At 58.1% G+C, this 26,302-nt stretch overlaps 2 protein-coding genes across 2 annotated transcripts; both read left to right on the plus strand.

The window, feature by feature from the left end:
- Positions 1-3,821: 3,821 nt before the first annotated feature.
- On the plus strand, positions 3,822-6,315 carry LOC138062415 (E3 ubiquitin-protein ligase Topors-like; the record flags this gene model as incomplete). The annotated part of the gene is made up of 2 exons (XM_068920496.1): positions 3,822-4,864; positions 6,216-6,315. Coding segments are annotated over 2 exons (1,143 nt in total), but the record flags the coding sequence as incomplete, so codon positions are not given.
- A 16,976-nt stretch (positions 6,316-23,291) lies between these two features.
- LOC138062416 (E3 ubiquitin-protein ligase Topors-like) lies at positions 23,292-25,785 on the plus strand (the record flags this gene model as incomplete). The annotated part of the gene is made up of 2 exons (XM_068920498.1): positions 23,292-24,334; positions 25,686-25,785. Coding segments are annotated over 2 exons (1,143 nt in total), but the record flags the coding sequence as incomplete, so codon positions are not given.
- Between the last annotated feature and the right edge of the window lie 517 nt (positions 25,786-26,302).

Here is a 26,302-nt window from a genome sequence, read left to right on the forward strand (position 1 = left end):
AAGGCTGACACTGATTATCACACGGCCAGCTGATGCTCTGGCAGGGTTTGGGTCTCATAGTTGCTCTATCAGAGCAAGCAGGCGCTTGCACGCGTCTTGGCCCACCGCTGTCCCTTCAGAAGTTCAAAGGTGTTGGTGTGTGCAGGGCGGATTCCCCTCCTCCCTCCCTCCCTCCCTCCACCTCCACTGATTACAGTGGGAGCTTAGACAAGGAGCTGGCATGCAGACAGCCATTTTGTGCTCACCAAAACTGGGGACAGGGGAATCCCCCCTCCTGAGAGTGTGTGGAGTGCACGGGATGGAACGGAATCCCGCTTCATGCCAGGGCCTTCTCAATGTATTGTTTACCTCCTCTAAATCAGTCCCTGAAGCATGAGGAAAGTAACTCCCTTCTTGGCCCTGTCTAGGAGTCCTGTCTTCTCATGAGATGGGAATAGGGCCTTCTAGCGGGACATTTCCGGCTGTAAGGGTGAGAGCAGCAAAGCAACAACCGTGTGCTTGCAAGGAGGAATAAGCGAGCGAGAAGTCTGTTTCTCTGTGTGTCAGCTAAGGGCAGGCTGGTGTGTCCTGGGGGCAGCAGGAGCTGCCTGAGGAGCCGCAGGGCAGGGACTCTGGCGCTGTCCTGGAGGGAGGCGCTGGCACGAGGGAGCTGCAGGCCGTCTGGGGGCAGGGAATCTCCTTGACACAAGAACAAGGGGCACAGAGTGTCACTGTCCTCTGCTTCCTTGTGTCCCTGGGGCCAGGGACAGTTTGGAAGCTGACGAGGCAGCTGACACCCTGCCCCTACCCACCCCTTCCCCCGTGCTGCTGTGCTTTCAAGGGGGCTTGGGCTGTGGTGTGAGTGCTACTGTGCCGCAGAAACACGGGCCTCGACCCCTCGCTGCAGCCCCCACTGCCCTCCTGCCCCTGCCCTGCCGCCCTGCCGTCCTCCCCACGCTGCCCTGCCTCCTGACTCCTCTCCCCACACCGCAGGGCCCGGCAGTGCAGCAGGCGCAGGCACAGCCCCGCAGCTGCTGCCTGGTCCCCGGCCCTCCCCGCCTCCCTCCACACCAGGGCTCCAGCCCCAGCCAGGCAGCAGGTCCGGCCTCTCCCCCCAGCTCCTGGCCTGGCTCCTCCCGCACTCCCACCCCCTGGCAGGGAGCTGGAGCTGCCCTGGTCCCGGGCAACTGGCCAGCACCAGGGCTGGCATAGGGCCCGGGTGGACAGGCAGTGCGGGGGGGCAGTGGGGCAGGGCGAGCAGCCTCCCTCAGGGCCCCACGGCTGGGCCAGGAGGGATGAGGCCATGCGGCCAGCTGGGCTCCAGCTGCTGCTTTGATGTCAGCTCCATGGAGGGACCGTTGGGGTTTGCTCCCTTTGCAGGGGAATGGCTGGAGGCGGAGACCTTGCCGGGGCCTGGCCCAGACCGGGGCAGTGCGCTACTGATCAAATTGAAGGACGCAGCCCCCTTTTCCTCCACCAAAATGATCCACAGACTATTAGGGCACGTGCGTTTAATCCACAGTACTCCTTATGGGACCGAAGGCAAAAGAAATGTGCTGTCCGTTCTTCTAGGTGAAAAAACGACGTTGGTTTGTGTCGCCATCTTTGCCCTTCTAGCTTCCAGGACTGTTAAAACAGCAGTGAATTTTGTGGTGGGAACAAAATTGAGAAAGGGTTTGTTGAAACGGCTTAAGAGAAAACCTGAAACAATTTCTGATTTTGTTACCTATAGGCCACAAAGATTATGTTACTCTTTTGCTATTCCCGAGGGGAAGGCATTTACAGCCACAGCTGAAAAGTGAGCTTAGGTTGTCCCAGTTGGGTCAGTCATTTTTCTCAACTGCTATTGTTTCTCTGTCTCTACTGCTGGGAGGCAACTCTCTGGACCGACTGAACTCAGTTATGCCTCTAGGATCTTTGGCTTGAGCCGGCATGAGGTGCTGCCATGCTGTGGTGGCAGAAAGAAATGCTAGAGAGGCTGTGGAGTCTCCCTCACTGGAGGTATTCAAAACCCAACAGGGCCCAGCCCTGAGCAACCTGCTCTAGCTGACCCTGACCATCTCCAGAGGTCCCTTCCACCCTCCGCCATTCCGTGGTTCCGTGACCCTGCAGTTGTTGATATTCAACTCTCAGAACAAGCCTGAGTTCTACCGGACGGAGGTGACGCCGCACTGCAAGCTCAAAAGCTTCCTGGTCTTGGGAGGTGCACAGACAGTGTATTCAGAGTGAGCAAGCAGGTAGATCTTCCTTTAAAAAGCAGAACCACTCAGAATTCACTGAGCTCAAGGGGAGGTCCTTGCCACCTCCCTCTGGTCTGCAGGAAACACATCTGGCTGCCCTTAGACAGTTCTCGGCCGTCCTGGATATCCCACCTCAGCTATTCATGCCTCAGCTAGGCATTACCTCCCCCCACTCCCCAGGAGCCCTCTCCTCCAGGCTTCTCCTCCTTCTTCCTAAGTGCTGGCTAATTCCACAGATTCATGCCTTGCTTCTGCCTCCCTTTATGGTACCTACGATGACTTCTCTGAAGTTCTGGGGCCGCCTTTATACAGCCGCAGTTACCAAGCCACGTGCAGGATTTTCCCCTAACTGCAGCCTGTTCCCTTTACAGCCACATACAGTCGTGTGCTCTACAGGCCCTCAAGCTGACAGCGCGCCAGAGAGAGCGCACCTGAACCCTTGGAGGAGGTGAGGCACGTTTGGCTCCCCCACCCGCACGGCCCCCAGCAGAGGAGCCCATGGAGGTAGGTGCCACCCACCCTCGCCCCTCACCCCACGAGCGGCAACACAGGCAGAGGGAAGGGGCTTGCTCTTCTTGCGCTGAGAGGGGCCATCGCACTGCCGCCAACGCCAAAAGGTTCGTCACCTCTCCACCAATCCTTTGAAAAGGGTGAGGGTCAGAGCTGCCAGGGGCAGGGCAGGGCTTGTGGACTTCTGCTGTAATTTGGCTGGGCGGCAGGGCACATACTCCTGCTGGGCTCACTTGGCTGACAGGCATGCTGTGCATCTGTGGCCAGTGCCGTGTGTGTAGCAAGAGGCTGCAGGGGTCTCCAGGAGTGCTGAGAGACCTCGTTGCCTCTTCCTCGGAGTGCACTTGCAGCTGTGGTGAGCTGCACTTGGAACTATGCTGCAGGCTGGGCTGTGCAAGGAAGCAGAGGTGGTCAGTGGGGTTTTGGGAAGTGCTGAGTCCCAAGCAGCAAGGGCATGCTTTTGAAGAGGGCAAGGAGAAAGGGCAGGGTGCCCAAGAATGGCAAGGATGTCCACGTTCCCCGGGGGCAGCATGTTGGTTCCTGAGCTTTCTGGCAGCTCCCAGTTCGTAAAGGAAGAGTTGCTCTGAGAACTGTCTGAATGCATGCTCCCCCAGCCTCCTGTGCTCTGCTGATGCGGCTGGTACTGGTGCAAAGAGGGACCTCTTCCTTTCCGGAGGAAGGAGGGAGGCAGATGTCGGCAATTCCTAGGCAGTTCCTGAGCCGGGACATTTTTCAATGTCTTTCCTTCCTCTCTTGCTGAGTTAGGAGGAGACTGACCCATGACACCTCCCTGTCATGGGAGGGCACCGAGGCCTTCCTGGGTGATAGGCACCAGTGCCTGTGTTCTTTCTTCTCATCCTGAAAGCAGCCTCGTGTGGGTTTCTGTGCCAATGGCTCTTCTGCACCGCTGCCTGCACCATAGTCCGCCCTCCACACTGCCCTCCGCAGTCTTCCCAGGAAGGGCAATGATCTCGGCCTCTCTTTCTGCAGCGGAGTGCAGCATCAGCAGCTGAGGCACCTGCAACGGATGGCAGCTCCTTACCCTCAGCTCCCCCCAGCCCTCTGCAGCAGACAACACCAAGACCTGCAGCTCCAGACGCTACGTGTCCCATCTGCCTGGACACCTTGGACAACGTGGCCTACATAAAACCTTGCTTCCATAAGTTTTGCTTTAGTTGTGTGTTCCGGTGGTCGAAAACAAAGGCCGAATGCCCGCTGTGCAAGCAGGCTTTCCGATCAATTCTGCACACAGTGGTGGCAGAAGATGACTACCAGGAGCATGTCATCAGGCCCCCCGAAGATGGTTCTGTTGCCAGCCATCAGCAACGGAGAGCTCCTCACCGCCCTGCCATCCGGAGGCGCCGTCACCCTGCAGCTCACCCGCAGCAGCCTTCCCCTTCTCCTCAGATGCGACCCTCTCCGCAGAACAGCAGCAGGCTGGAGGGGACCCGGAGGCACACCAGGCAGAGGCAGAGAGAGGGAGGGCTGCTGGAGCCACGCCAGAGGCTGTCCCCACAGAGGCAGGCCAGGGCTGACAGGAGACCTCAGGGGCATGCGGCAGCGACGGAGGAGGAGACGCTGAACTTCCGCCGCTCTCTGTACCGCACAGGGATGCGCGTGCAAAGGGCTCCCGATGGCGGCCACCCCCAGGACATCTCGGCAGACTTCTTCTGCCGCAGCCCGGCCAGCATTCAGAGACTGCTGCCCTGGCTGCAGCGGGAACTGAGAGTCCTCTTTGGAGTCCACCAGACATTGCTAACTGTCACGGAGCTCATTGTCCTGACAAACCTGAGGAGGTACGACCTGGACAGTCAGGCCTTTGCTGAGGACTTAGAGCTGCTTCTGCTGAGTCGCACCGAGCAGTTCCTCCACGAGCTCATCAGCTTTGCCCGCTGCTCGTGCAGCATGGAGACCTACGACCAGCAGGCCATGTATGGCTACCGTGCTCCCAGCCGGCACGAAGGAAGCCCCTCAGCCTCATTGAGCCTGGCAGCTGCTGCAGGGACGGCCCGGACTCCTGTGCCAGCCCAGAGCCCATCCCGAGCTAGTAGCCCTGGGCTCACGGAGCTTCCTGGCCCCTCGTACGCCATCCCCCACGAGCTTGCCGCAGCCACACAGTCTGCCCAGCAGCCGCGGCAAAGCTCTGATGATGGGGCAGCTCGAGCAGGAGGAGAAGCCTGGAGAGAGTTGCTGGCTCCTGCCGACCCCCAGGACAGTGACTCCTCGTCAGACAGTTGTGTCCTTGTAGGGTCCTGGAAGCCCTGGGCAGAGGGAAGCCCTGAATGCATTGTGCTCTCCTCAGACTCAGAGCACTCAGCCGCGGCAGAGGAAAAGGAAGCTGGGCAGAATGAGCAGCCGCTCCATGGGTCCAGCCGGAGCTGCAGCAAAGCCAGCGGGAGCTGCTTGCCCAGCTCCGCCATGCCGAAGGAAACTGGCTGGAGCTGCCGCAGCTGCTGCCCCACTGCCCCCAGGGAGGAGACAGAGCCCCGGCAGGGGCAGGTGGAGGATGTGGCTGGTTGCTCTGTGCAGGGCTGCAGCCAGATCCCCTTTGCTCCTGGCAGCGGCAGGCAATGCTCACCCGGGAGTCCCCGGCTGCCCAGAAAGAGGAGGGCAGGCAGCCCCGAGGCCTGTACCCAGCCCAGCAAGAGGCAGGCATGGCCTCAGCGTTAGGAAGGAGAGAGGAAGATGGTCAGGAAGCAGAGACGAGAGCAGCCAGAGAAGCCTGTGGCAATGGCGGCTAGGTAAGAAGACCGAAAGAAGTGGAAAACGGGCTGGACTGCTGCCCTCCAAGGGTTGTCTTCAGCGGTACAAGGTCTGGCAGTCAGCTGACTGTGAGTAGTGGCCTCCTTGGGAGAAGGTAGCAATGCTAGGGCAAAGACTGGTTCAGGTGTTCTTAATGAGGCGATGGAGGGCTCTCGGGGCAAGCTTGGAGTAGGAGTTGGACTAGACGCTGGCAGATGCAGGGCCCACACGGATGAGGAAGTCTGTCAGTCCCCCCAGCAGTTATTCTAGGAGATGGCTGTCTGAAAGCACCTTTGGCAGGACACTGCGGGGCCAGGTTTGTATAAAGACCGGTGCAATCCAGCTGGTTGCCGTGACAAATGCTGAGGAGAGTGAAGGGGTCCCTCGTGACTCACTTGCCTTCTGTCACCCTCTGCTCTCCCTTGGCAGGCAAGGAAGTGGTGGGTTTTCCGCACAGACCTGAGGTGCACCGAGCCCCTCTCCTTGTGTGTGTGTGGGCCTCCCACCAAAATGCCTGAGCTCCCCTGCAGCTGTTCCCCAAATGGCCCTGTCTGGGCTGGAGAACGGGGAGGCATAAAACTCCCCAGCATACACTTCTGGGGAGGAACCCTCTCAGCTTCCCCTCTGCTGGAAAAGTGGCTTGCCTCCGTGTTTCTGCTCCTTTCGCTCTCACCCCACCTGCTCTAGGGGCTTTTAATCTCCTTGCGTGCCTTACTTCTTCCCCTTTGCGTTGTTGGCGTGCAGTGCTAACCACGGTGTTGGAGCGGGTGCCACCTTCCAGGTAAGAAGCTGGCCCTGGGGTTTTTCACCAGTGCTGCTGCTGGCTAAGGAGCTCGTCACCTGAACGCACTTAAGGCACCTGGGATGTGAGCTGCTGGAGAGCTGCCAGAGCTCAGGATGCAAGAAGACTGGCTTGAATTGTCTAGCTCTCCTCAGCTTGGAGGCAGAGCTAGCCCTGCCAGGACATGGCTTCCAGGCTGACAACCCTGCTTTGAAGCTTCTTTGAAGCAGGAGCAAAATCATTTCTGGGAGGTGTGTCACATTCCGCATGTCCGATGGCTGCTGAGGACCGGGCTGCAGCAGTGGTGAGCGTAGCTGTGGCTGTGGGGGTTGGCAGGGCTGAGCAATGCAGCCTCTGGCCTCTCTCCCCAGGCCCCCTGCAATGAGGTGAGGAACTGCTCACTGAGGTGAGCCCATCTCCATGCTTGTGCCTCAGGGGGCATGTTATTCCCAGCTCACAGAGGCCTTCAGCTTTCCCACATGTTAACTTAGGAGTTAACATCTCTGCCTGAAAGCAAACCCTGGGACTGCAACCTTGGCTAGGTTTTGGTAGGAACAACGGGAACTCCCAGCTCGATACAAAGGGAGGCACTCCCAGCGCAGCACCCTAAGCCCAGGCTGACGGAGGCAGGCTCTCTTGTGCTCCTGCTTTCTGAGCCAGGGACTCTGGGGTCCTTGGCTGCACAAAGGCACAGCTCCAGCTGAAGTGGTGCCGGTTAGACTCGCCAACCCAGCAGCCACTGTGTGCTCCGGCTTCCCTAAAACACAGGCGGCATCTCCCCTTCCTCCTCTCGCAGCTCTTCCAGAGAACACTTGTGCGCAACTAGCTTTCAGGACTGGTCTCTGATGTCCTATGGCTCCCTGTCAGCGTGAGTCAGAGAGGATTTGGGGCAAACTCCCGTCCTCAGGCTTTTCCCTTAGCCAGCACCAGGCAACACCATGCCGAGATGAGATTTCCCTCACTTGTCTATCGAGATATATTTCTCTGGAGTCACGAGAGTGATAACAGGAGTGCAGTGAGAAATTAAATAATAACACAAGCTTGTTCTTCCAGGAAAAAAGTATTGCCTACTCACCCGCAGGATTCCGCAGAGGCGCCAAAACCTCGTCCAGCTGAGATGCTGGGGAAGCTTCACCTACAGGCACACCTGCAATCAGAGAGGAGATTTGCTTCCCTTCTATACCATGACATACGTCTTTTGAGCCAGCATCGGGATTACAGAGGGGGAAAAGAAACGCTTAAAAAGAGACAAAGCTTGTCCTTGCCAGCAAAAAAAAGTCTGACTCCTTACCAGTGGCGTCCTGCAGAGGCTCCCTTACCTCTCCCAGCTGAGCAGCTGGGTACGCAGTGTCCACGGGCACATCGGTAAGCAGACACGGAGCAGCAGAACTGCGCTGGGCCGACAGTGAACACCCAGGGACTGGCTGAGGCCCAGAGGGGAGAAATGACCGTCCCCACACTTGCCTGCCTGCAGTGCGCTGGAGCTGGGAGAGAACCCAGGAGTTTGGACTCCCAGTCAGCCCTTCCCCTGCTCTACGCCAATGACCCCTGCCCTTCCGCTTCCCACACGTTCCGAGTCCCAGAGCACCTCGCCAGAGCAGGAGAGACTTCCAGTCTCTACCATTTCTCACTGCTGAGGACTTGCCTTTGCAATCTTGAGATCACGCCTAATTCAAGAAACTTTATTTTGAAGTGCCAAAATTCCTTCTGGAAACAACCACACAAAGCTCTGGAGCCCTCAGGACACATCAGCACATTAGCCCCACTGAGCTTCCTTTCTTTTGCTTGAACCAAAAGAACTAACTGCAGCGGCAGGTTATTCTTTCTTAGGCAAAGCTGCAGCACAAGCACCTCACCCGTGTTTCTCCCAGTGCCTTATAGGCAGCAGAGGGATGCTGAAGCAGGAGAATAAGGAGCTGGAGAATAAGTTCCATGTTTGCAGAGTGCTCTCCAGTGGCTCTCCCTCTCCCTGCCACGGGGCTCCTCAGCCCTTCTCTTCACCAGGGAAGCTCAGCTCAGGGGCTGTGTGGTGTCTCGTAAATGCTCGCCCATCTCTCACAGACTTTTCAGCACTCTTGCCGGCAACAAGGGACTCACTAGAACAGCAGAGGCGGCGCATCCACAGCAACAGCTCTACACCTCCCCCCTTCCCCACTCTTGGCACTGAATCGGGAAAGCATCCGAGTTCCTCTGCTCAACAGAGGCAAGGGCAGCCCCCCTCGCAACCTGGCCAAATGGTCCTTCCCAGAGACACGGCTGGCCGCAGGGGCACCTCCCTCCCAGGGCTCCCCTCCACCTCCACGGCACGATGGAGAACACAGCCTGCAAACGGATCCCACCGCTCCTGCCAAGGCTCTTTTGAGAATGTAGGGTAGTTACAGTGATAGGATGCTGTTAGGATAGCTAGCGTAGAGTTGGTTATCATAGTCTTAGCGTGTAGTTACTTACAGTATTCTTAGAGCAGTTGGAGTATCCTTAGGTCATTGTAATTTCTCTAAGGGTAGGAGACAGCTAGTCTGCCTGGCTATACTTAGGGCAGTTATTATAGTTATCATATAGTTACCATTAGCATTATTACTTATAGTTAGAGTTAGTTAGAGTTACTGTTCGTAGTTATCCTTAGGCCATAGTAATTCTTGCTGGAGGGTAGTTAATGTCAGAGGAGAGTATTAGGATGGTTTCAGATAGCTAGCCTGGCAGGAGGCTAGCTCCCCCACTCCCCACCAGCTGGGGCACAGCAAGCTCATGGGCTTGCACTTTAGGTGCAGTAGCTAACTCCTAAGAGAGGAACTGTCTGCACAGGCAGGACAAGAAGAAAAAAGCTTAATCCCTACGTTGCAGCCGATAGAGGAAAATCGGAGTGCTGGCTGCTTTTTGGAAGAAGGCGTCAGAAACATAATTAACACGAGAGTTCCTCAGCAGGAGGTGATCACAGTGTTACCCTCACAGGGCATGTCTCCCCACAGCTGCTGCAGCGTTGTTTCCCACACCATCTTCCTGCAGAAGGAAGACCCTTGACTCGCACCCGAAAAACATGCCACTGAAAAGGAATCCTAGGAGAAAGCAGCAGAAATACGCTTAAGCATCCCAGCTGCCAAGTCTTTCAGGTGACAAAGTTCATCTGAGGAACACCCCATACCTGCCACTTTGGGGGCAGCATGGTTTTGCCCACCCCCCTCCTGAATGGGGGCAAGACAGGACAACCCAGCAAAACCACATCGCCTTCACTAACAACAGCTTGCAAGCCCCTGAGGAAAAGCTGCCCCTCAAAACAACTCCTGTTTTAACAGGTCACAGGGTTAAACACCTTCCTCCCCTAAAGACATTACAAAGCCATTGGCTGCCGTCCCTTGCCCAAGAGGAACTGCACAGCTTCTGCTGGCAAGCAGGTATCAGAAATCCAGGCAGACAACACAGCTCTGCCCTGTGAGCTTCCAGCCCTGATCCCACCCACCAAACATGGGGGAGCTACAAACCCCCCCGGGCCCTGCCCCGGACACTTCACAGCTACAGAACTGCCCCACTTCTCTCATTTCGGCAAGGCATCTGTTACTGTTCAGGAGTTCCTCTCACCCGTGTGAAATGACACGGGTTTGTCTCTGGAGACACAATCTGCCTACTTGCCCAGAAAAAACCCACAGCCGCTTCCATTCAGTCACTGTGGAATTTCCAAATGAATGCAAAACAGAGGGAGAACTTTCCTCTCTCTCGGTTTCCCAGCCCACTTGCCCTCTCAGCTGGTACATCAAGAACAGGACGAGATGCCTGTGGGCTTTCTCTAAGAGCTTAGGCTCAGTAGTACAGATTAAGGCCTCATGAGGAGGAGGTCCAGTTCCCTTTTCCGGGCGGAACAACCCACTCCGGAACAGAGATGTCTTTGTAACGCCTCCTTTGTAGCGCCGCCTTCTGATGTCTTTGCGCCTTCCCTTCTTCCGGCAGAGAGTGGCTGCTTAAAACAAAACCAAAGCAAAAAAGCACCCCACTCATTCATCTCCCTGTTTTGGGCCAAAAGAGCTGCAGAAGGATCAAAGGACACCGAATGGCTGCGCAATAAAGCATCAGAGGATATTCACTGCAGGGGAAGTAAAGCATCTAGGGGGCCAAAACACCCAAACCTTAACTTTACATGCACAAATGACAGGCTGTGACCTAGTGGTTATTGGCCAGGGAGACCCAGCCAGTCAAGCAGAGCGCTCCATGAAAGCACGTGCTCCTTGCTTTGCCGAGGTCAAAAGGAGGAAAGCAAATGCAAGAAGAAAAGGGACAGAGAATCAGGCAAGGAACCGCATTAGGCCCTTCCACAGATTCACGGTGTGCCTGAGTGGGTGCCCCTCTGCAAGCACAAATACAGGAAAGGCCCTTGGGCTACTGCCTCTGGCAGGGGAAGCTCCCAGGCCACAGCCTGCTGGAAGAATGCTCGGAGGAAAAAAAAAGAAAACATCAGTATATAGTGCCCTCTTCTGATCCTCCTTCCTAGACAGCTGCTGTTCAACACTGCCCAAGAGAGTGCCAGTGTGAACCAACAGCTCGTTTGACCCAGTGGACCCCGCTGCTCCTGCTCTGGAAAGCTGTTGGTGTAATCGTCTTCCCCACCTCGGCATCAATGGCAAAGACATCTAAGGAAGCCAGGTTAGCTAGAGATTTGTGTTACGCCAGCTAACACATGCAGAAATGCTTGCTAACGCTGCAGAGCTGCAATAATTTGGAAGCTCTAACAGTGGGAGGTGCCAGGAGGAGAGTTACAAAGCTCTTGGAAGAACGCAATGCCCTCCGTGGACAGCACGCTTCCGCTTCAGCTGTCAGGCTGCTACTAGGAAGCCCCTCCCCGACAGTCTGCCCTCAGGTCAAAAGCCTAGCTTTACTGATTGCTCTCTAAAGGCAGTTCCTTTGTGCCAGGGGCCACCACGTACTTCACAGCAAAGCTTTGGCTCTGAATATACTGGGGAGTTGGCACAACCCAGGCATCCAAGACCCTGCAAGGAGGGCTCATGCTACGGCCTGACATAGGCTGGGAGCAGCACCATGAGGCTAAAGGGAGAGCAACCCATACGCCCCATCCTCAAGGACAAAAAGGATGAGGTCTGCTATCCTTGCAGGTTTTTAAGGAACTGCTTGTTAACACCACATAAGACCCAAGTGCTTTGGAATTAAGTAAATCCTTGCTCAGGAACCAAAACAACCAATAGGCATGGCAGGGATTGAACTGCCAAGCCGGAAGGTCCAAATACATCGGCTCACTCAAGCAGCCTTGGAAGCGGATGCAGCAGCAGCTGCACTGCTGAGGCTCTTGTGCATCCCGGTGCAATTCAGGGCATGCCCGCATCGTGACGGAGGAAGGATGAGCACTCTCACTGTCGGTTAGGTAACTGCCTTGCTCATAAGCATGTGAATTAATGAATCATCGAGTTAACAAATCAGTGAACTAGCTAATTAAGTAACTACAGAATTAATGACTTAGGCTAGTCTGCACAGAAAGGATTCACTCTTTCTTTGCTTTTGGGGTTTTTTTTCTTTTTTACCTAATAAGCTCATAAGACTAAAGTTGGTTTCACAAAGTACGCTGTCCTGTAAATTTGAGAGATCACAACGTGACACACAGATCCGCCTTTTCCTGGGAGAGACCTACAACCAACACTCAGGGTAGCCCATGCTCATTGTGCTTTAAAGGCACCCAAGCCAGTATGGTGATAAGAGACTCTGTACCTGACCAGATCATTTCGCAGTGGGCCCCAAGCATCACCACATTGATGTCTGCACTGACAGATGGGAAAGTGTTCGGAGAAAAACCACGAGTCAGCTTTCAAGCACCATTAGATGTATGGGGCTCTCAGGTTATGAGGGACAACGCAGACAGATTCCTCATACGCACTGGCTGAGTAGGAAGCGTCAACTCGGACAAAGAGGCCTTCTGACTATCATGTGAAAGTTGACGAGGACTGGAGCACGGCATCTGCTGGGGCTTTAACTGCAAGACTCCACACTGGACCAAGTTAGTCATTTTGCAAGAAGGGATGCTGCTCCTGCCTCACAAGCAGAGCTTGTCATTTTGTACCACCCAACAGCCTTTCCTCAGATTCCAGGATCTACCCCAAAATAATTACAAAACTCATAGCTTTGCATAACAATGGCACAGACATGTGAAAAAAGTACTTGTCAACTACCACGTAAATAACAAACAGTGAAAAGAGGAAAAAAACCCAGCTCATGGGGACAATAGCAAATGTGTGCACATGACATTCTGACAAACTGCTGGCTAGAGAAGAAAATTGTTTGCCAGCAATCCAATTACACCTGACCTCCCTGCAGGGGACAATTCAGGACACCTGCAACAGTTCCATGCCTTCAGCTTTCTAGAGAAGCTCCAGAGAAGACACGAACCTGATCTAAACAAGGGAACTTGGCTTGTCCCGAAAAGGTGCAATTTGCTTACTTGCTTTGGAAGCTCTGCCATCATAAACAAACAAACAAACAAACAAAATACCATGCACACCCCCCCCAAACAAACAGTTACAAAGGGATTATTTAAGAGTCTTGCCTAAAGTCTGCATTAATGTAAGACCAGGGCACCCAAAGGTGCACACAGAATTTGTCACTCACCATTACTGCAAACAGCCAGAGACACTACAAAGGTCAGCCCGAGGAGAAGAGGGTTAAGTAACAATACCCACTCTTGACCAGAGAGACTGTTGTTCTGTCCTTCTTTACCAAACACTTGGTGCGTTAGAAGCCGTTTGATCACACAGGGCAAGACCCATTTTCTCCTCGTGATTCAGAAGGGAACAGGGGAGTCTTGGCTTTCCTAAAGCAGCCATAGCCAGGAAACACTGATGCACAGAAGGCAGAAGCAAGGAAACGTGAACCCCTGCTTAGCTAGCTCCGTCTCCAGCAGCAATGCACACCTCGAGCAGAGGGTTTTGCTCTGTCTTTACCATTTGGGTTTAAGCAAGGGCCTGGGCGAAAGGAATTAAGGACATTTGTGTCGAGGAACATTGGAAACAAAGGGAAGAAAACGGGCCCTAACCTGTAAAGGGTTTGAAAAAGTTCTTGATGCAAAGGAGAGCAACGGGCTTGAGCTGGCTTCAACCCACGTATTCCTTCCTGGCGACTGGGGAGGCCCAGCGTTGTGACAGTGAGCCCATGATAGTAATGGGTAAAGGGGATCACATTGGTGTTGTGATGGAACTGTATAATGCAACTGCTAGAGTTTGTGAAGTGTACACTTGCATTGTGGTTTCAGACTGTTGCTGTATCGCTCTGCTAAATCAGACATCCCATGTAGCATCAAATACCTCGAAAGGAAACTGTTATGGGGATGGGAGCTCTCACAGCTCCAGGCCTTTCTGCCCCTGTCGCGCTACAACACTGGCTGAAAGCACCACTCCGTTTCCCCCGGAGGGTGGCAAACAGCTCCCGCGCCCAGCTCAGGTTTCGGGGGCCAGTTCCCTTCCAGCGACTCCCACAGGGGAGCCCAGCAGAGCGGGGCCCAGCGGCAGCAGCCTTTCCTGGCGGAGGCTCCGCTGGAGGACAACTCCCACTGCCCCGGGGCCGGCCTCACGCTGCTGGGGCGAGGGCAGGAGCCGGAGCCGCCCGCGAGGCCGCGTGTGGAGAGAGCAGAGAGCTCGGAGCTGTGACGTGCGGGTCTGCGGGGGACCGGCCTCGGGCGGCGGTGGGGAGGGCAGTGGCACCTGGCGCTGCAGGGCCCCGGGGCCTGGGCTGCTGAAGAGAAGGAAGGGGAGGCCCAGGTAATGAGAAGCTCCTGTGTGTCTTCGGCCTTGCGGCTGAGGAAGTAAAAGGGGGTGATTGTGGTGGTGCTGATGAGGGGCCTGGAGGACATCCCCTGTCTGGAGATGGTCAGCAAGAGCATGCTGGTGCTGGCCAAAGTGGTGCATGAGCTGAAGGGCAAGGACCTGGGCTCCGCTTTCAGGGACACTGCCAAGTGCAAAGACCATGGCGGGGCACGGTGGCCCTCACGAGTCCACAACGTCTGCTCGATTCACACGCCGTCTCCAGGCTCGGACGCCTTTGCCTGCTCAACACCCTGGGACAAGACAACCCCGGGCCTTGGAAAGTACACCGAGTACACCAAAGGAAGGAAACCCTGAACCCCCTCCCCCCCCCAACAACCACCTCAAATCACCCCCTGCCCACAAAGGCCACCATGTGAAAAGACTCTGGGGCTCCAAGGGCCTCTCTCTGCGTGCGCACAAAGCACACTCGACCACACCAAAGTGGTCTCCGAGGACGTCTTATTCAGCGGGCACCCAGCAGGCTCCACGAGGCCGAGACCTACGGAGACGCGGGGCTGGGCGACGGCTGTCAGGAAGGCAGCAGCCCCTCACTCCACAGGCTCAGGGTCTCTCCCAGCACGTACACCAGGTGAGCATAGCTCTGCTCGGGTAGCAGCCACAGCAGCAGCCGGTAGAGGAACTCCTGGTCATACTGGGAAGCGTAGAGCACCACGGCGCCCAGCACGAAGCCGACGACCAGCTCCAGGCAGATGAAGAGCGTGCAGAGTCTCCTGGGGCACAGCGCAGGCATGGGAGAGGGCGCAGGGCAGGTGCATCCCAACCCTCTCCTGCCCTGCACCCACCGCTGGGCCACGCGGGCCCCTTCAGCCAGCCCCACCGTCTGCGCCCCCACCCCCCAACACGCACTGCTCGTCGCTCCCTGGTGGAGGGTTGCAGAAGAGCCGCCAGGAGCCCAGAAAGAAGAAAGCTTGGCGCAAGGAATGCGCTGCCAGGGCGTGATTCCCAGCTGCAAAGCCCACAGCCAGTGAGCAGGACCCGCCAGGCCGCAGCCCGCTCGCTGCACAGCAGCCCACACGTGAGCCGCAGGGCATCAGGGACCCCAGGGGCAACTCACTGCAGCCACGTAGCCATGCCGCATCTCTTTGCCAGCTCCTGCCTCTCCTGCAGGCCAACACAGAGCGGGGACACTTGTGGGACCCACACGGGGCTGCATGGCGCCCCTCTCCCCAGCAAGACCCTGCCAGCTCCTGCAGGCTTTGGCGCTGCCTCTCCCCCTTACCAGCTTTGCTTCCAGCAGCTCCGGCAGCACAGACCCCTCCACCTCGGGCTCCTGCTCCATCTGCTGCTTGCTGCAGGCAACAGAGCTTGCTTGGGCGAGCGCTGACCTCCATGGCCGCTGGGGCTGCCCGTCGCAACATACTGCTGCCCCACAGCAGCCATCGGGGTCTCCTGTCCCACCACATGCTGCACAGAGCCCCTGCATCCCCTCCCCGAGGCCGGCACTGGCGTCCTCTGGCCCTCCAGCTGCAGCACAGAGCTGCTGCATGCGCCTGTGGGGAGAGGTGTCCCCGGTGCCCACTCACTAGGCATTTTCCAGCTCCAGCTCCTCCACTTCCTCTCGAAGTGGCCTCAGTTCAGCCCGCAGCACCTGGCAGACAGAAGGGGCCCGGTCCACGTGCCTGCTGCAGCCTCCTCCAAAGCCCCCGGCCAGTGGGCGCCCACCACCCTCTGCCCTCGCCCCTTTGGCACTACCTTTGCCCGCTTCTCCTGCTCACGCAGCTGCTGCTTCAGCTGGGCCGAGCGCTGCTGCTCCTGCAACTCACAGGGCACACAATGCAATGCCACCAGTGGAGCTGGCAGCTGGGCAGCCCCCTCCGCCTCCAGCCCCAGGGCTCGGCCCCCTCGCAACTGCCCCGCCCCAGGGCCCCGGGAGGGCTGGCCACAGACAAGGCCAGCCAAAGGGGAGTCACGGCCCCTGGGGCTAGTGCCCTCCCCAGGCCCACTGCTGGCCAAGGCTGAGGGGTGCACCGATGCCAGCACTGGCACCCCACCAGCACTGGCACCCCACTGCTGCCAGCGCAGCTCTCCCTCTCCCCTGTACCTCGTCGAGCTCCTGCAGCCTCATGCGCCTCTCCTCCTTGGCTGCCTGCAAGCGCTCCTGCGGCAGAGGAGAGGAAGAGGAGCACTCAGCAGGGCACGGGCTCTCTCCTGTGAGATCTGCTCCTGGCAGCGGGTCCCAGGCCCTCCGCCCTCCCGGCTGCCCTCGGCCCCCAGCTCCCACTCTGCCACTGTCCCTCGCACGCGCCTCCCCTCTGTACCCAGCTCTGCAGGCACCAGCGGGCAGCCAGAGGCCCCTGGCTCCACTCACCTCCAGCTGGGGCAGCAGCTCCTCCATCACCTGCAGCTCCTGCTGGCTGCTGCAGCACCGCTGCCTGAGGGCACAGTTCTCCCGCGCCAGCTCCTGGGCAGCAGCCTGCAGCTCCTGCTTCTCCTCCTGCTGCATGGGGAAGGGGGCAGAGCAGGGCTTCAGAGCCAAGCAGAGGGGGCACAGAGCAGGCCTTCAGCGGGGGCACCACCAGCCCCGCGCACCAAGGCCACTCCACGCCTACCAGGCACCGCAGCAGCTCCTTGCAATGGCCCCTCTCCTCCTTGCTTTCATTCAGCTGCTCCAGCAGCCTGCTGTGCTCGGCCAGCAGCCCTTCCAGCTCCTCCGCCCCTCTCCTGCGCCTCTGCTGCCTGCAGCAACGGGGTGCCATCACACCACACGCACCGGCACAGGCCCTCCCACCTGCCTGCCCTTCCTCCGCCAACCTCCGCACACCTCCCCAGCCTCCTGCATTCCCGCGCCCAGCCACGTCGCGATCACCCCACCTGGCCACCTGCTTGGTCAGGCGGGCGTTTGTGCCCTGCAGCGCCTCATAGTCCTTCTCCAGCGCCTCCAGGAGATTCAGCAGCTCCTGCTTCTGCGCCTGTACCCGCTGCAGGGCCAGCTTCACATCCGCCACCTCCATGGCTTGGGCTGTGCGCTGGGAGGCAGCACGGTGTGAGGGGGCTACAGCCCGTGTGCTCGGGCACACAGGGACGCTCACGTGGTCACTACCCTTCCCGGCATATACACACATAAACACTCGTGCACACTTACAGACCCATATTGCGTGTGCTCCAAACGATGTCCTCGTGCACAGCTGGAAGCAGCCACCCTGCTCCCCCACAGTCCACGTGTGCCAGGCACACATGTACAGCCCTGGCCCACGGGCAGGCACACTCGGGCTGTGGCGCTGGCAGTTCCCCGAGTCCCACCGCCCCCACCGCCCGGCCCGACCCGGTCCAGCCCGTGCTGGACGTCCCCCACGCAGCTCACCTCCACTCTGCAAGCACGCCCCGTGGGAGCCCAGCCGCCTCTGCCAGGCAGGGCACGAGGAGGCACAGGCAGCGGTGCCTCTGGCGAGCGGTACCAAGGTCTGCTGCCAGCCCCAGAGCACGAGCCCAGCACCAGCCCCAAAAGCCTTGCTCGACCCCCCGCGCCTCACACCCGAGCTTGGCACGAGTCTGACCACCAGGCAGCTGGGCGAGACTCTGCAGCCGCCCGAGGCAATGCAGCAGCGCTGCGCTGTCACAAGAGGTTGGGGCCGTCACAAAGGGCCGTCACAAAGGGCCCCCGAGAGCGCTGGCCAGGGGTGGCCAGTGCCCCCCGGCAGGCACCCGCCTCTTGTGCTCCCCCAGCCTCCTCCCCGGGCACGGAGGCCTAAAGCCCAGGGCTGGAGATGGGAGGAGAAAGCCCTGGGGAAGCCCTTCATCCCCACAGCCTCTGCTGCAAGATGCCAGCTGGCCTGGCCCAAAAGGGCTCTGCGCTAGAGCCCAACCACTGGGGACCCTGTGGCAGCAGGGGCAGACAGGCAGACGCCTTTCCCAATGCATGGCAGACTCATTTCCCGCCATGGGGATGGTGGCCTTGCTTGGCCCACAGCTCCCAAGCCGTTCCTCTGAAACAGAGGCCAGCCTCCAGTCCCCTTTGCACGGAGAGCAAGCCAGCTTTCTGTGCAACAGTTGTGGCCAGTCACTCCCTGTGTCCTCTGAGCCGGCCTGCCTTGTTGGGGTCTAGCGGTCAGTGGCACAGGGCGCCGGCAGGAGCCAGCAGGGCAGCAGGGACAGGCGTCGCACCTGGAGCCCACACGTTGCCCAGAGCACAGCCCGGTAGGGGCATGCTTAGACTCATGTCATGGCTCTTCACTAATGGGCGGGTATCAGATCTACTGGCAGAATGATGAACACTAACAGAAGCGCAGATCTACTAGCAGAATTGCTAACAAGGCCATCTCAAATACAAGGAGATCCCATAGGGGCCCCTGCACTGTGTGCTTCCCAGGGAGATAGCTTGGAGTGGGCCATAGCTGATGCATCGCATGGCGGGTATGCTGCCTCTCTCTCACATCTTGCATGCAGATCAGAGACACTGCAGGTTCAGTTCTCGGACGTGCTCCCCAACCAACAGCATACCGAGAAAGAGCACGCCAACACCCACTCCCCCTATCAGCTAGCTGAGAGAGAGGAGCTTCCCGCTGATGCCAGCTACCCACAGCTATTGTCTCGCGGGAAGCTCAGGGGCTGTGCTCCAGCGGGCAGACCCCTCACGCGCTATAATCACCCTTTTCGCAGTGTTGTCCTGGAGCGATCAGTCCAGCCTTGTTGATCCGCTGCGCTTTGGGCCTGGGAATCTGCGGGGGACAGATCACTAAGCCTCAGGGAGACAAGCTGTGCCTGTGCTGTTTGGCAGCCACCCTTAGTTTTCATGCTTAACGCCCGAGCTCTCCTTCCTCCTAGCCGTAAGCTTATTGAAGCCAGCCTGGACACCAGTTTGTCCACAGCACAGGCTCAGGTGACAGGTATTTTTTTGCAGTAAGCGGTCATTCCTGCGAGAGCCTACTGTGACTGACCAACAACGCCTACAATGGGAGAAGGCTCAGAGGGCAAGGTGCCCCATGAATCGCAAGGACAGTGTAGGATGCAGCTCACTAACCGCAGCTGTTGCACACAGACCTGACCAGCGTTGTGACGCTGAGCGTGTCTGAGACTGGAAATGGCAACCACATTGGTATTGTGATTGGTATTGTGCTTGAACTGTCTAGCTAGATGTTGTTCACACTTGTACTGTGATACACTTGAATTGTGCTCTCAGGGCATTGCTGAATCATTGTGCTAAATCAACACCCCCTGTAACATCAGATTCCCTCAAAAGAAACTTTTGAGGCCTGTGAGGGTGACGGAGCACTGGCAGAGGTTGCCCGGAGAGCTTGTGGAGTCTCCTTCGCTGGAGATTTTCAAAACCGGCCTGGACGCGGTCCTGGGCAACATGCTCTAGAGGACCCGGCTTGAGCAGGGGGGTTGGACTAGATGATCTCCAGAGGTCCCTTCCAGGCTTGGCCATTGCGTGCTTCTGTGTGATTCTGTGAACCTGACAGCCACTGCAGGCAAGGCTGACACTGATTATCACACGGCCAGCTGATGCTCTGGCAGGGTTTGGGTCTCATAGTTGCTCTATCAGAGCAAGCAGGCGCTTGCACGCGTCTTGGCCCACCGCTGTCCCTTCAGAAGTTCAAAGGTGTTGGTGTGTGCAGGGCGGATTCCCCTCCTCCCTCCCTCCCTCCCTCCACCTCCACTGATTACAGTGGGAGCTTAGACAAGGAGCTGGCATGCAGACAGCCATTTTGTGCTCACCAAAACTGGGGACAGGGGAATCCCCCCTCCTGAGAGTGTGTGGAGTGCACGGGATGGAACGGAATCCCGCTTCATGCCAGGGCCTTCTCAATGTATTGTTTACCTCCTCTAAATCAGTCCCTGAAGCATGAGGAAAGTAACTCCCTTCTTGGCCCTGTCTAGGAGTCCTGTCTTCTCATGAGATGGGAATAGGGCCTTCTAGCGGGACATTTCCGGCTGTAAGGGTGAGAGCAGCAAAGCAACAACCGTGTGCTTGCAAGGAGGAATAAGCGAGCGAGAAGTCTGTTTCTCTGTGTGTCAGCTAAGGGCAGGCTGGTGTGTCCTGGGGGCAGCAGGAGCTGCCTGAGGAGCCGCAGGGCAGGGACTCTGGCGCTGTCCTGGAGGGAGGCGCTGGCATGAGGGAGCTGCAGGCCGTCTGGGGGCAGGGAATCTCCTTGACACAAGAACAAGGGGCACAGAGTGTCACTGTCCTCTGCTTCCTTGTGTCCCTGGGGCCAGGGACAGTTTGGAAGCTGACGAGGCAGCTGACACCCTGCCCCTACCCACCCCTTCCCCCGTGCTGCTGTGCTTTCAAGGGGGCTTGGGCTGTGGTGTGAGTGCTACTGTGCCGCAGAAACACGGGCCTCGACCCCTCGCTGCAGCCCCCACTGCCCTCCTGCCCCTGCCCTGCCGCCCTGCCGTCCTCCCCACGCTGCCCTGCCTCCTGACTCCTCTCCCCACACCGCAGGGCCCGGCAGTGCAGCAGGCGCAGGCACAGCCCCGCAGCTGCTGCCTGGTCCCCGGCCCTCCCCGCCTCCCTCCACACCAGGGCTCCAGCCCCAGCCAGGCAGCAGGTCCGGCCTCTCCCCCCAGCTCCTGGCCTGGCTCCTCCCGCACTCCCACCCCCTGGCAGGGAGCTGGAGCTGCCCTGGTCCCGGGCAACTGGCCAGCACCAGGGCTGGCATAGGGCCCGGGTGGACAGGCAGTGCGGGGGGGCAGTGGGGCAGGGCGAGCAGCCTCCCTCAGGGCCCCACGGCTGGGCCAGGAGGGATGAGGCCATGCGGCCAGCTGGGCTCCAGCTGCTGCTTTGATGTCAGCTCCATGGAGGGACCGTTGGGGTTTGCTCCCTTTGCAGGGGAATGGCTGGAGGCGGAGACCTTGCCGGGGCCTGGCCCAGACCGGGGCAGTGCGCTACTGATCAAATTGAAGGACGCAGCCCCCTTTTCCTCCACCAAAATGATCCACAGACTATTAGGGCACGTGCGTTTAATCCACAGTACTCCTTATGGGACCGAAGGCAAAAGAAATGTGCTGTCCGTTCTTCTAGGTGAAAAAACGACGTTGGTTTGTGTCGCCATCTTTGCCCTTCTAGCTTCCAGGACTGTTAAAACAGCAGTGAATTTTGTGGTGGGAACAAAATTGAGAAAGGGTTTGTTGAAACGGCTTAAGAGAAAACCTGAAACAATTTCTGATTTTGTTACCTATAGGCCACAAAGATTATGTTACTCTTTTGCTATTCCCGAGGGGAAGGCATTTACAGCCACAGCTGAAAAGTGAGCTTAGGTTGTCCCAGTTGGGTCAGTCATTTTTCTCAACTGCTATTGTTTCTCTGTCTCTACTGCTGGGAGGCAACTCTCTGGACCGACTGAACTCAGTTATGCCTCTAGGATCTTTGGCTTGAGCCGGCATGAGGTGCTGCCATGCTGTGGTGGCAGAAAGAAATGCTAGAGAGGCTGTGGAGTCTCCCTCACTGGAGGTATTCAAAACCCAACAGGGCCCGGCCCTGAGCAACCTGCTCTAGCTGACCCTGACCATCTCCAGAGGTCCCTTCCACCCTCCGCCATTCCGTGGTTCCGTGACCCTGCAGTTGTTGATATTCAACTCTCAGAACAAGCCTGAGTTCTACCGGACGGAGGTGACGCCGCACTGCAAGCTCAAAAGCTTCCTGGTCTTGGGAGGTGCACAGACAGTGTATTCAGAGTGAGCAAGCAGGTAGATCTTCCTTTAAAAAGCAGAACCACTCAGAATTCACTGAGCTCAAGGGGAGGTCCTTGCCACCTCCCTCTGGTCTGCAGGAAACACATCTGGCTGCCCTTAGACAGTTCTCGGCCGTCCTGGATATCCCACCTCAGCTATTCATGCCTCAGCTAGGCATTACCTCCCCCCACTCCCCAGGAGCCCTCTCCTCCAGGCTTCTCCTCCTTCTTCCTAAGTGCTGGCTAATTCCACAGATTCATGCCTTGCTTCTGCCTCCCTTTATGGTACCTACGATGACTTCTCTGAAGTTCTGGGGCCGCCTTTATACAGCCGCAGTTACCAAGCCACGTGCAGGATTTTCCCCTAACTGCAGCCTGTTCCCTTTACAGCCACATACAGTCGTGTGCTCTACAGGCCCTCAAGCTGACAGCGCGCCAGAGAGAGCGCACCTGAACCCTTGGAGGAGGTGAGGCACGTTTGGCTCCCCCACCCGCACGGCCCCCAGCAGAGGAGCCCATGGAGGTAGGTGCCACCCACCCTCGCCCCTCACCCCACGAGCGGCAACACAGGCAGAGGGAAGGGGCTTGCTCTTCTTGCGCTGAGAGGGGCCATCGCACTGCCGCCAACGCCAAAAGGTTCGTCACCTCTCCACCAATCCTTTGAAAAGGGTGAGGGTCAGAGCTGCCAGGGGCAGGGCAGGGCTTGTGGACTTCTGCTGTAATTTGGCTGGGCGGCAGGGCACATACTCCTGCTGGGCTCACTTGGCTGACAGGCATGCTGTGCATCTGTGGCCAGTGCCGTGTGTGTAGCAAGAGGCTGCAGGGGTCTCCAGGAGTGCTGAGAGACCTCGTTGCCTCTTCCTCGGAGTGCACTTGCAGCTGTGGTGAGCTGCACTTGGAACTATGCTGCAGGCTGGGCTGTGCAAGGAAGCAGAGGTGGTCAGTGGGGTTTTGGGAAGTGCTGAGTCCCAAGCAGCAAGGGCATGCTTTTGAAGAGGGCAAGGAGAAAGGGCAGGGTGCCCAAGAATGGCAAGGATGTCCACGTTCCCCGGGGGCAGCATGTTGGTTCCTGAGCTTTCTGGCAGCTCCCAGTTCGTAAAGGAAGAGTTGCTCTGAGAACTGTCTGAATGCATGCTCCCCCAGCCTCCTGTGCTCTGCTGATGCGGCTGGTACTGGTGCAAAGAGGGACCTCTTCCTTTCCGGAGGAAGGAGGGAGGCAGATGTCGGCAATTCCTAGGCAGTTCCTGAGCCGGGACATTTTTCAATGTCTTTCCTTCCTCTCTTGCTGAGTTAGGAGGAGACTGACCCATGACACCTCCCTGTCATGGGAGGGCACCGAGGCCTTCCTGGGTGATAGGCACCAGTGCCTGTGTTCTTTCTTCTCATCCTGAAAGCAGCCTCGTGTGGGTTTCTGTGCCAATGGCTCTTCTGCACCGCTGCCTGCACCATAGTCCGCCCTCCACACTGCCCTCCGCAGTCTTCCCAGGAAGGGCAATGATCTCGGCCTCTCTTTCTGCAGCGGAGTGCAGCATCAGCAGCTGAGGCACCTGCAACGGATGGCAGCTCCTTACCCTCAGCTCCCCCCAGCCCTCTGCAGCAGACAACACCAAGACCTGCAGCTCCAGACGCTACGTGTCCCATCTGCCTGGACACCTTGGACAACGTGGCCTACATAAAACCTTGCTTCCATAAGTTTTGCTTTAGTTGTGTGTTCCGGTGGTCGAAAACAAAGGCCGAATGCCCGCTGTGCAAGCAGGCTTTCCGATCAATTCTGCACACAGTGGTGGCAGAAGATGACTACCAGGAGCATGTCATCAGGCCCCCCGAAGATGGTTCTGTTGCCAGCCATCAGCAACGGAGAGCTCCTCACCGCCCTGCCATCCGGAGGCGCCGTCACCCTGCAGCTCACCCGCAGCAGCCTTCCCCTTCTCCTCAGATGCGACCCTCTCCGCAGAACAGCAGCAGGCTGGAGGGGACCCGGAGGCACACCAGGCAGAGGCAGAGAGAGGGAGGGCTGCTGGAGCCACGCCAGAGGCTGTCCCCACAGAGGCAGGCCAGGGCTGACAGGAGACCTCAGGGGCATGCGGCAGCGACGGAGGAGGAGACGCTGAACTTCCGCCGCTCTCTGTACCGCACAGGGATGCGCGTGCAAAGGGCTCCCGATGGCGGCCACCCCCAGGACATCTCGGCAGACTTCTTCTGCCGCAGCCCGGCCAGCATTCAGAGACTGCTGCCCTGGCTGCAGCGGGAACTGAGAGTCCTCTTTGGAGTCCACCAGACATTGCTAACTGTCACGGAGCTCATTGTCCTGACAAACCTGAGGAGGTACGACCTGGACAGTCAGGCCTTTGCTGAGGACTTAGAGCTGCTTCTGCTGAGTCGCACCGAGCAGTTCCTCCACGAGCTCATCAGCTTTGCCCGCTGCTCGTGCAGCATGGAGACCTACGACCAGCAGGCCATGTATGGCTACCGTGCTCCCAGCCGGCACGAAGGAAGCCCCTCAGCCTCATTGAGCCTGGCAGCTGCTGCAGGGACGGCCCGGACTCCTGTGCCAGCCCAGAGCCCATCCCGAGCTAGTAGCCCTGGGCTCACGGAGCTTCCTGGCCCCTCGTACGCCATCCCCCACGAGCTTGCCGCAGCCACACAGTCTGCCCAGCAGCCGCGGCAAAGCTCTGATGATGGGGCAGCTCGAGCAGGAGGAGAAGCCTGGAGAGAGTTGCTGGCTCCTGCCGACCCCCAGGACAGTGACTCCTCGTCAGACAGTTGTGTCCTTGTAGGGTCCTGGAAGCCCTGGGCAGAGGGAAGCCCTGAATGCATTGTGCTCTCCTCAGACTCAGAGCACTCAGCCGCGGCAGAGGAAAAGGAAGCTGGGCAGAATGAGCAGCCGCTCCATGGGTCCAGCCGGAGCTGCAGCAAAGCCAGCGGGAGCTGCTTGCCCAGCTCCGCCATGCCGAAGGAAACTGGCTGGAGCTGCCGCAGCTGCTGCCCCACTGCCCCCAGGGAGGAGACAGAGCCCCGGCAGGGGCAGGTGGAGGATGTGGCTGGTTGCTCTGTGCAGGGCTGCAGCCAGATCCCCTTTGCTCCTGGCAGCGGCAGGCAATGCTCACCCGGGAGTCCCCGGCTGCCCAGAAAGAGGAGGGCAGGCAGCCCCGAGGCCTGTACCCAGCCCAGCAAGAGGCAGGCATGGCCTCAGCGTTAGGAAGGAGAGAGGAAGATGGTCAGGAAGCAGAGACGAGAGCAGCCAGAGAAGCCTGTGGCAATGGCGGCTAGGTAAGAAGACCGAAAGAAGTGGAAAACGGGCTGGACTGCTGCCCTCCAAGGGTTGTCTTCAGCGGTACAAGGTCTGGCAGTCAGCTGACTGTGAGTAGTGGCCTCCTTGGGAGAAGGTAGCAATGCTAGGGCAAAGACTGGTTCAGGTGTTCTTAATGAGGCGATGGAGGGCTCTCGGGGCAAGCTTGGAGTAGGAGTTGGACTAGACACTGGCAGATGCAGGGCCCACACGGATGAGGAAGTCTGTCAGTCCCCCCAGCAGTTATTCTAGGAGATGGCTGTCTGAAAGCACCTTTGGCAGGACACTGCGGGGCCAGGTTTGTATAAAGACCGGTGCAATCCAGCTGGTTGCCGTGACAAATGCTGAGGAGAGTGAAGGGGTCCCTCGTGACTCACTTGCCTTCTGTCACCCTCTGCTCTCCCTTGGCAGGCAAGGAAGTGGTGGGTTTTCCGCACAGACCTGAGGTGCACCGAGCCCCTCTCCTTGTGTGTGTGTGGGCCTCCCACCAAAATGCCTGAGCTCCCCTGCAGCTGTTCCCCAAATGGCCCTGTCTGGGCTGGAGAACGGGGAGGCATAAAACTCCCCAGCATACACTTCTGGGGAGGAACCCTCTCAGCTTCCCCTCTGCTGGAAAAGTGGCTTGCCTCCGTGTTTCTGCTCCTTTCGCTCTCACCCCACCTGCTCTAGGGGCTTTTAATCTCCTTGCGTGCCTTACTTCTTCCCCTTTGCGTTGTTGGCGTGCAGTGCTAACCACGGTGTTGGAGCGGGTGCCACCTTCCAGGTAAGAAGCTGGCCCTGGGGTTTTTCACCAGTGCTGCTGCTGGCTAAGGAGCTCGTCACCTGAACGCACTTAAGGCACCTGGGATGTGAGCTGCTGGAGAGCTGCCAGAGCTCAGGATGCAAGAAGACTGGCTTGAATTGTCTAGCTCTCCTCAGCTTGGAGGCAGAGCTAGCCCTGCCAGGACATGGCTTCCAGGCTGACAACCCTGCTTTGAAGCTTCTTTGAAGCAGGAGCAAAATCATTTCTGGGAGGTGTGTCACATTCCGCATGTCCGATGGCTGCTGAGGACCGGGCTGCAGCAGTGGTGAGCGTAGCTGTGGCTGTGGGGGTTGGCAGGGCTGAGCAATGCAGCCTCTGGCCTCTCTCCCCAGGCCCCCTGCAATGAGGTGAGGAACTGCTCACTGAGGTGAGCCCATCTCCATGCTTGTGCCTCAGGGGGCATGTTATTCCCAGCTCACAGAGGCCTTCAGCTTTCCCACATGTTAACTTAGGAGTTAACATCTCTGCCTGAAAGCAAACCCTGGGACTGCAACCTTGGCTAGGTTTTGGTAGGAACAACGGGAACTCCCAGCTCGATACA

Source organism: Struthio camelus, chromosome 27 (assembly GCF_040807025.1).
Source record: "Struthio camelus isolate bStrCam1 chromosome 27, bStrCam1.hap1, whole genome shotgun sequence".
NCBI lineage: Eukaryota > Metazoa > Chordata > Aves > Struthioniformes > Struthionidae > Struthio > Struthio camelus.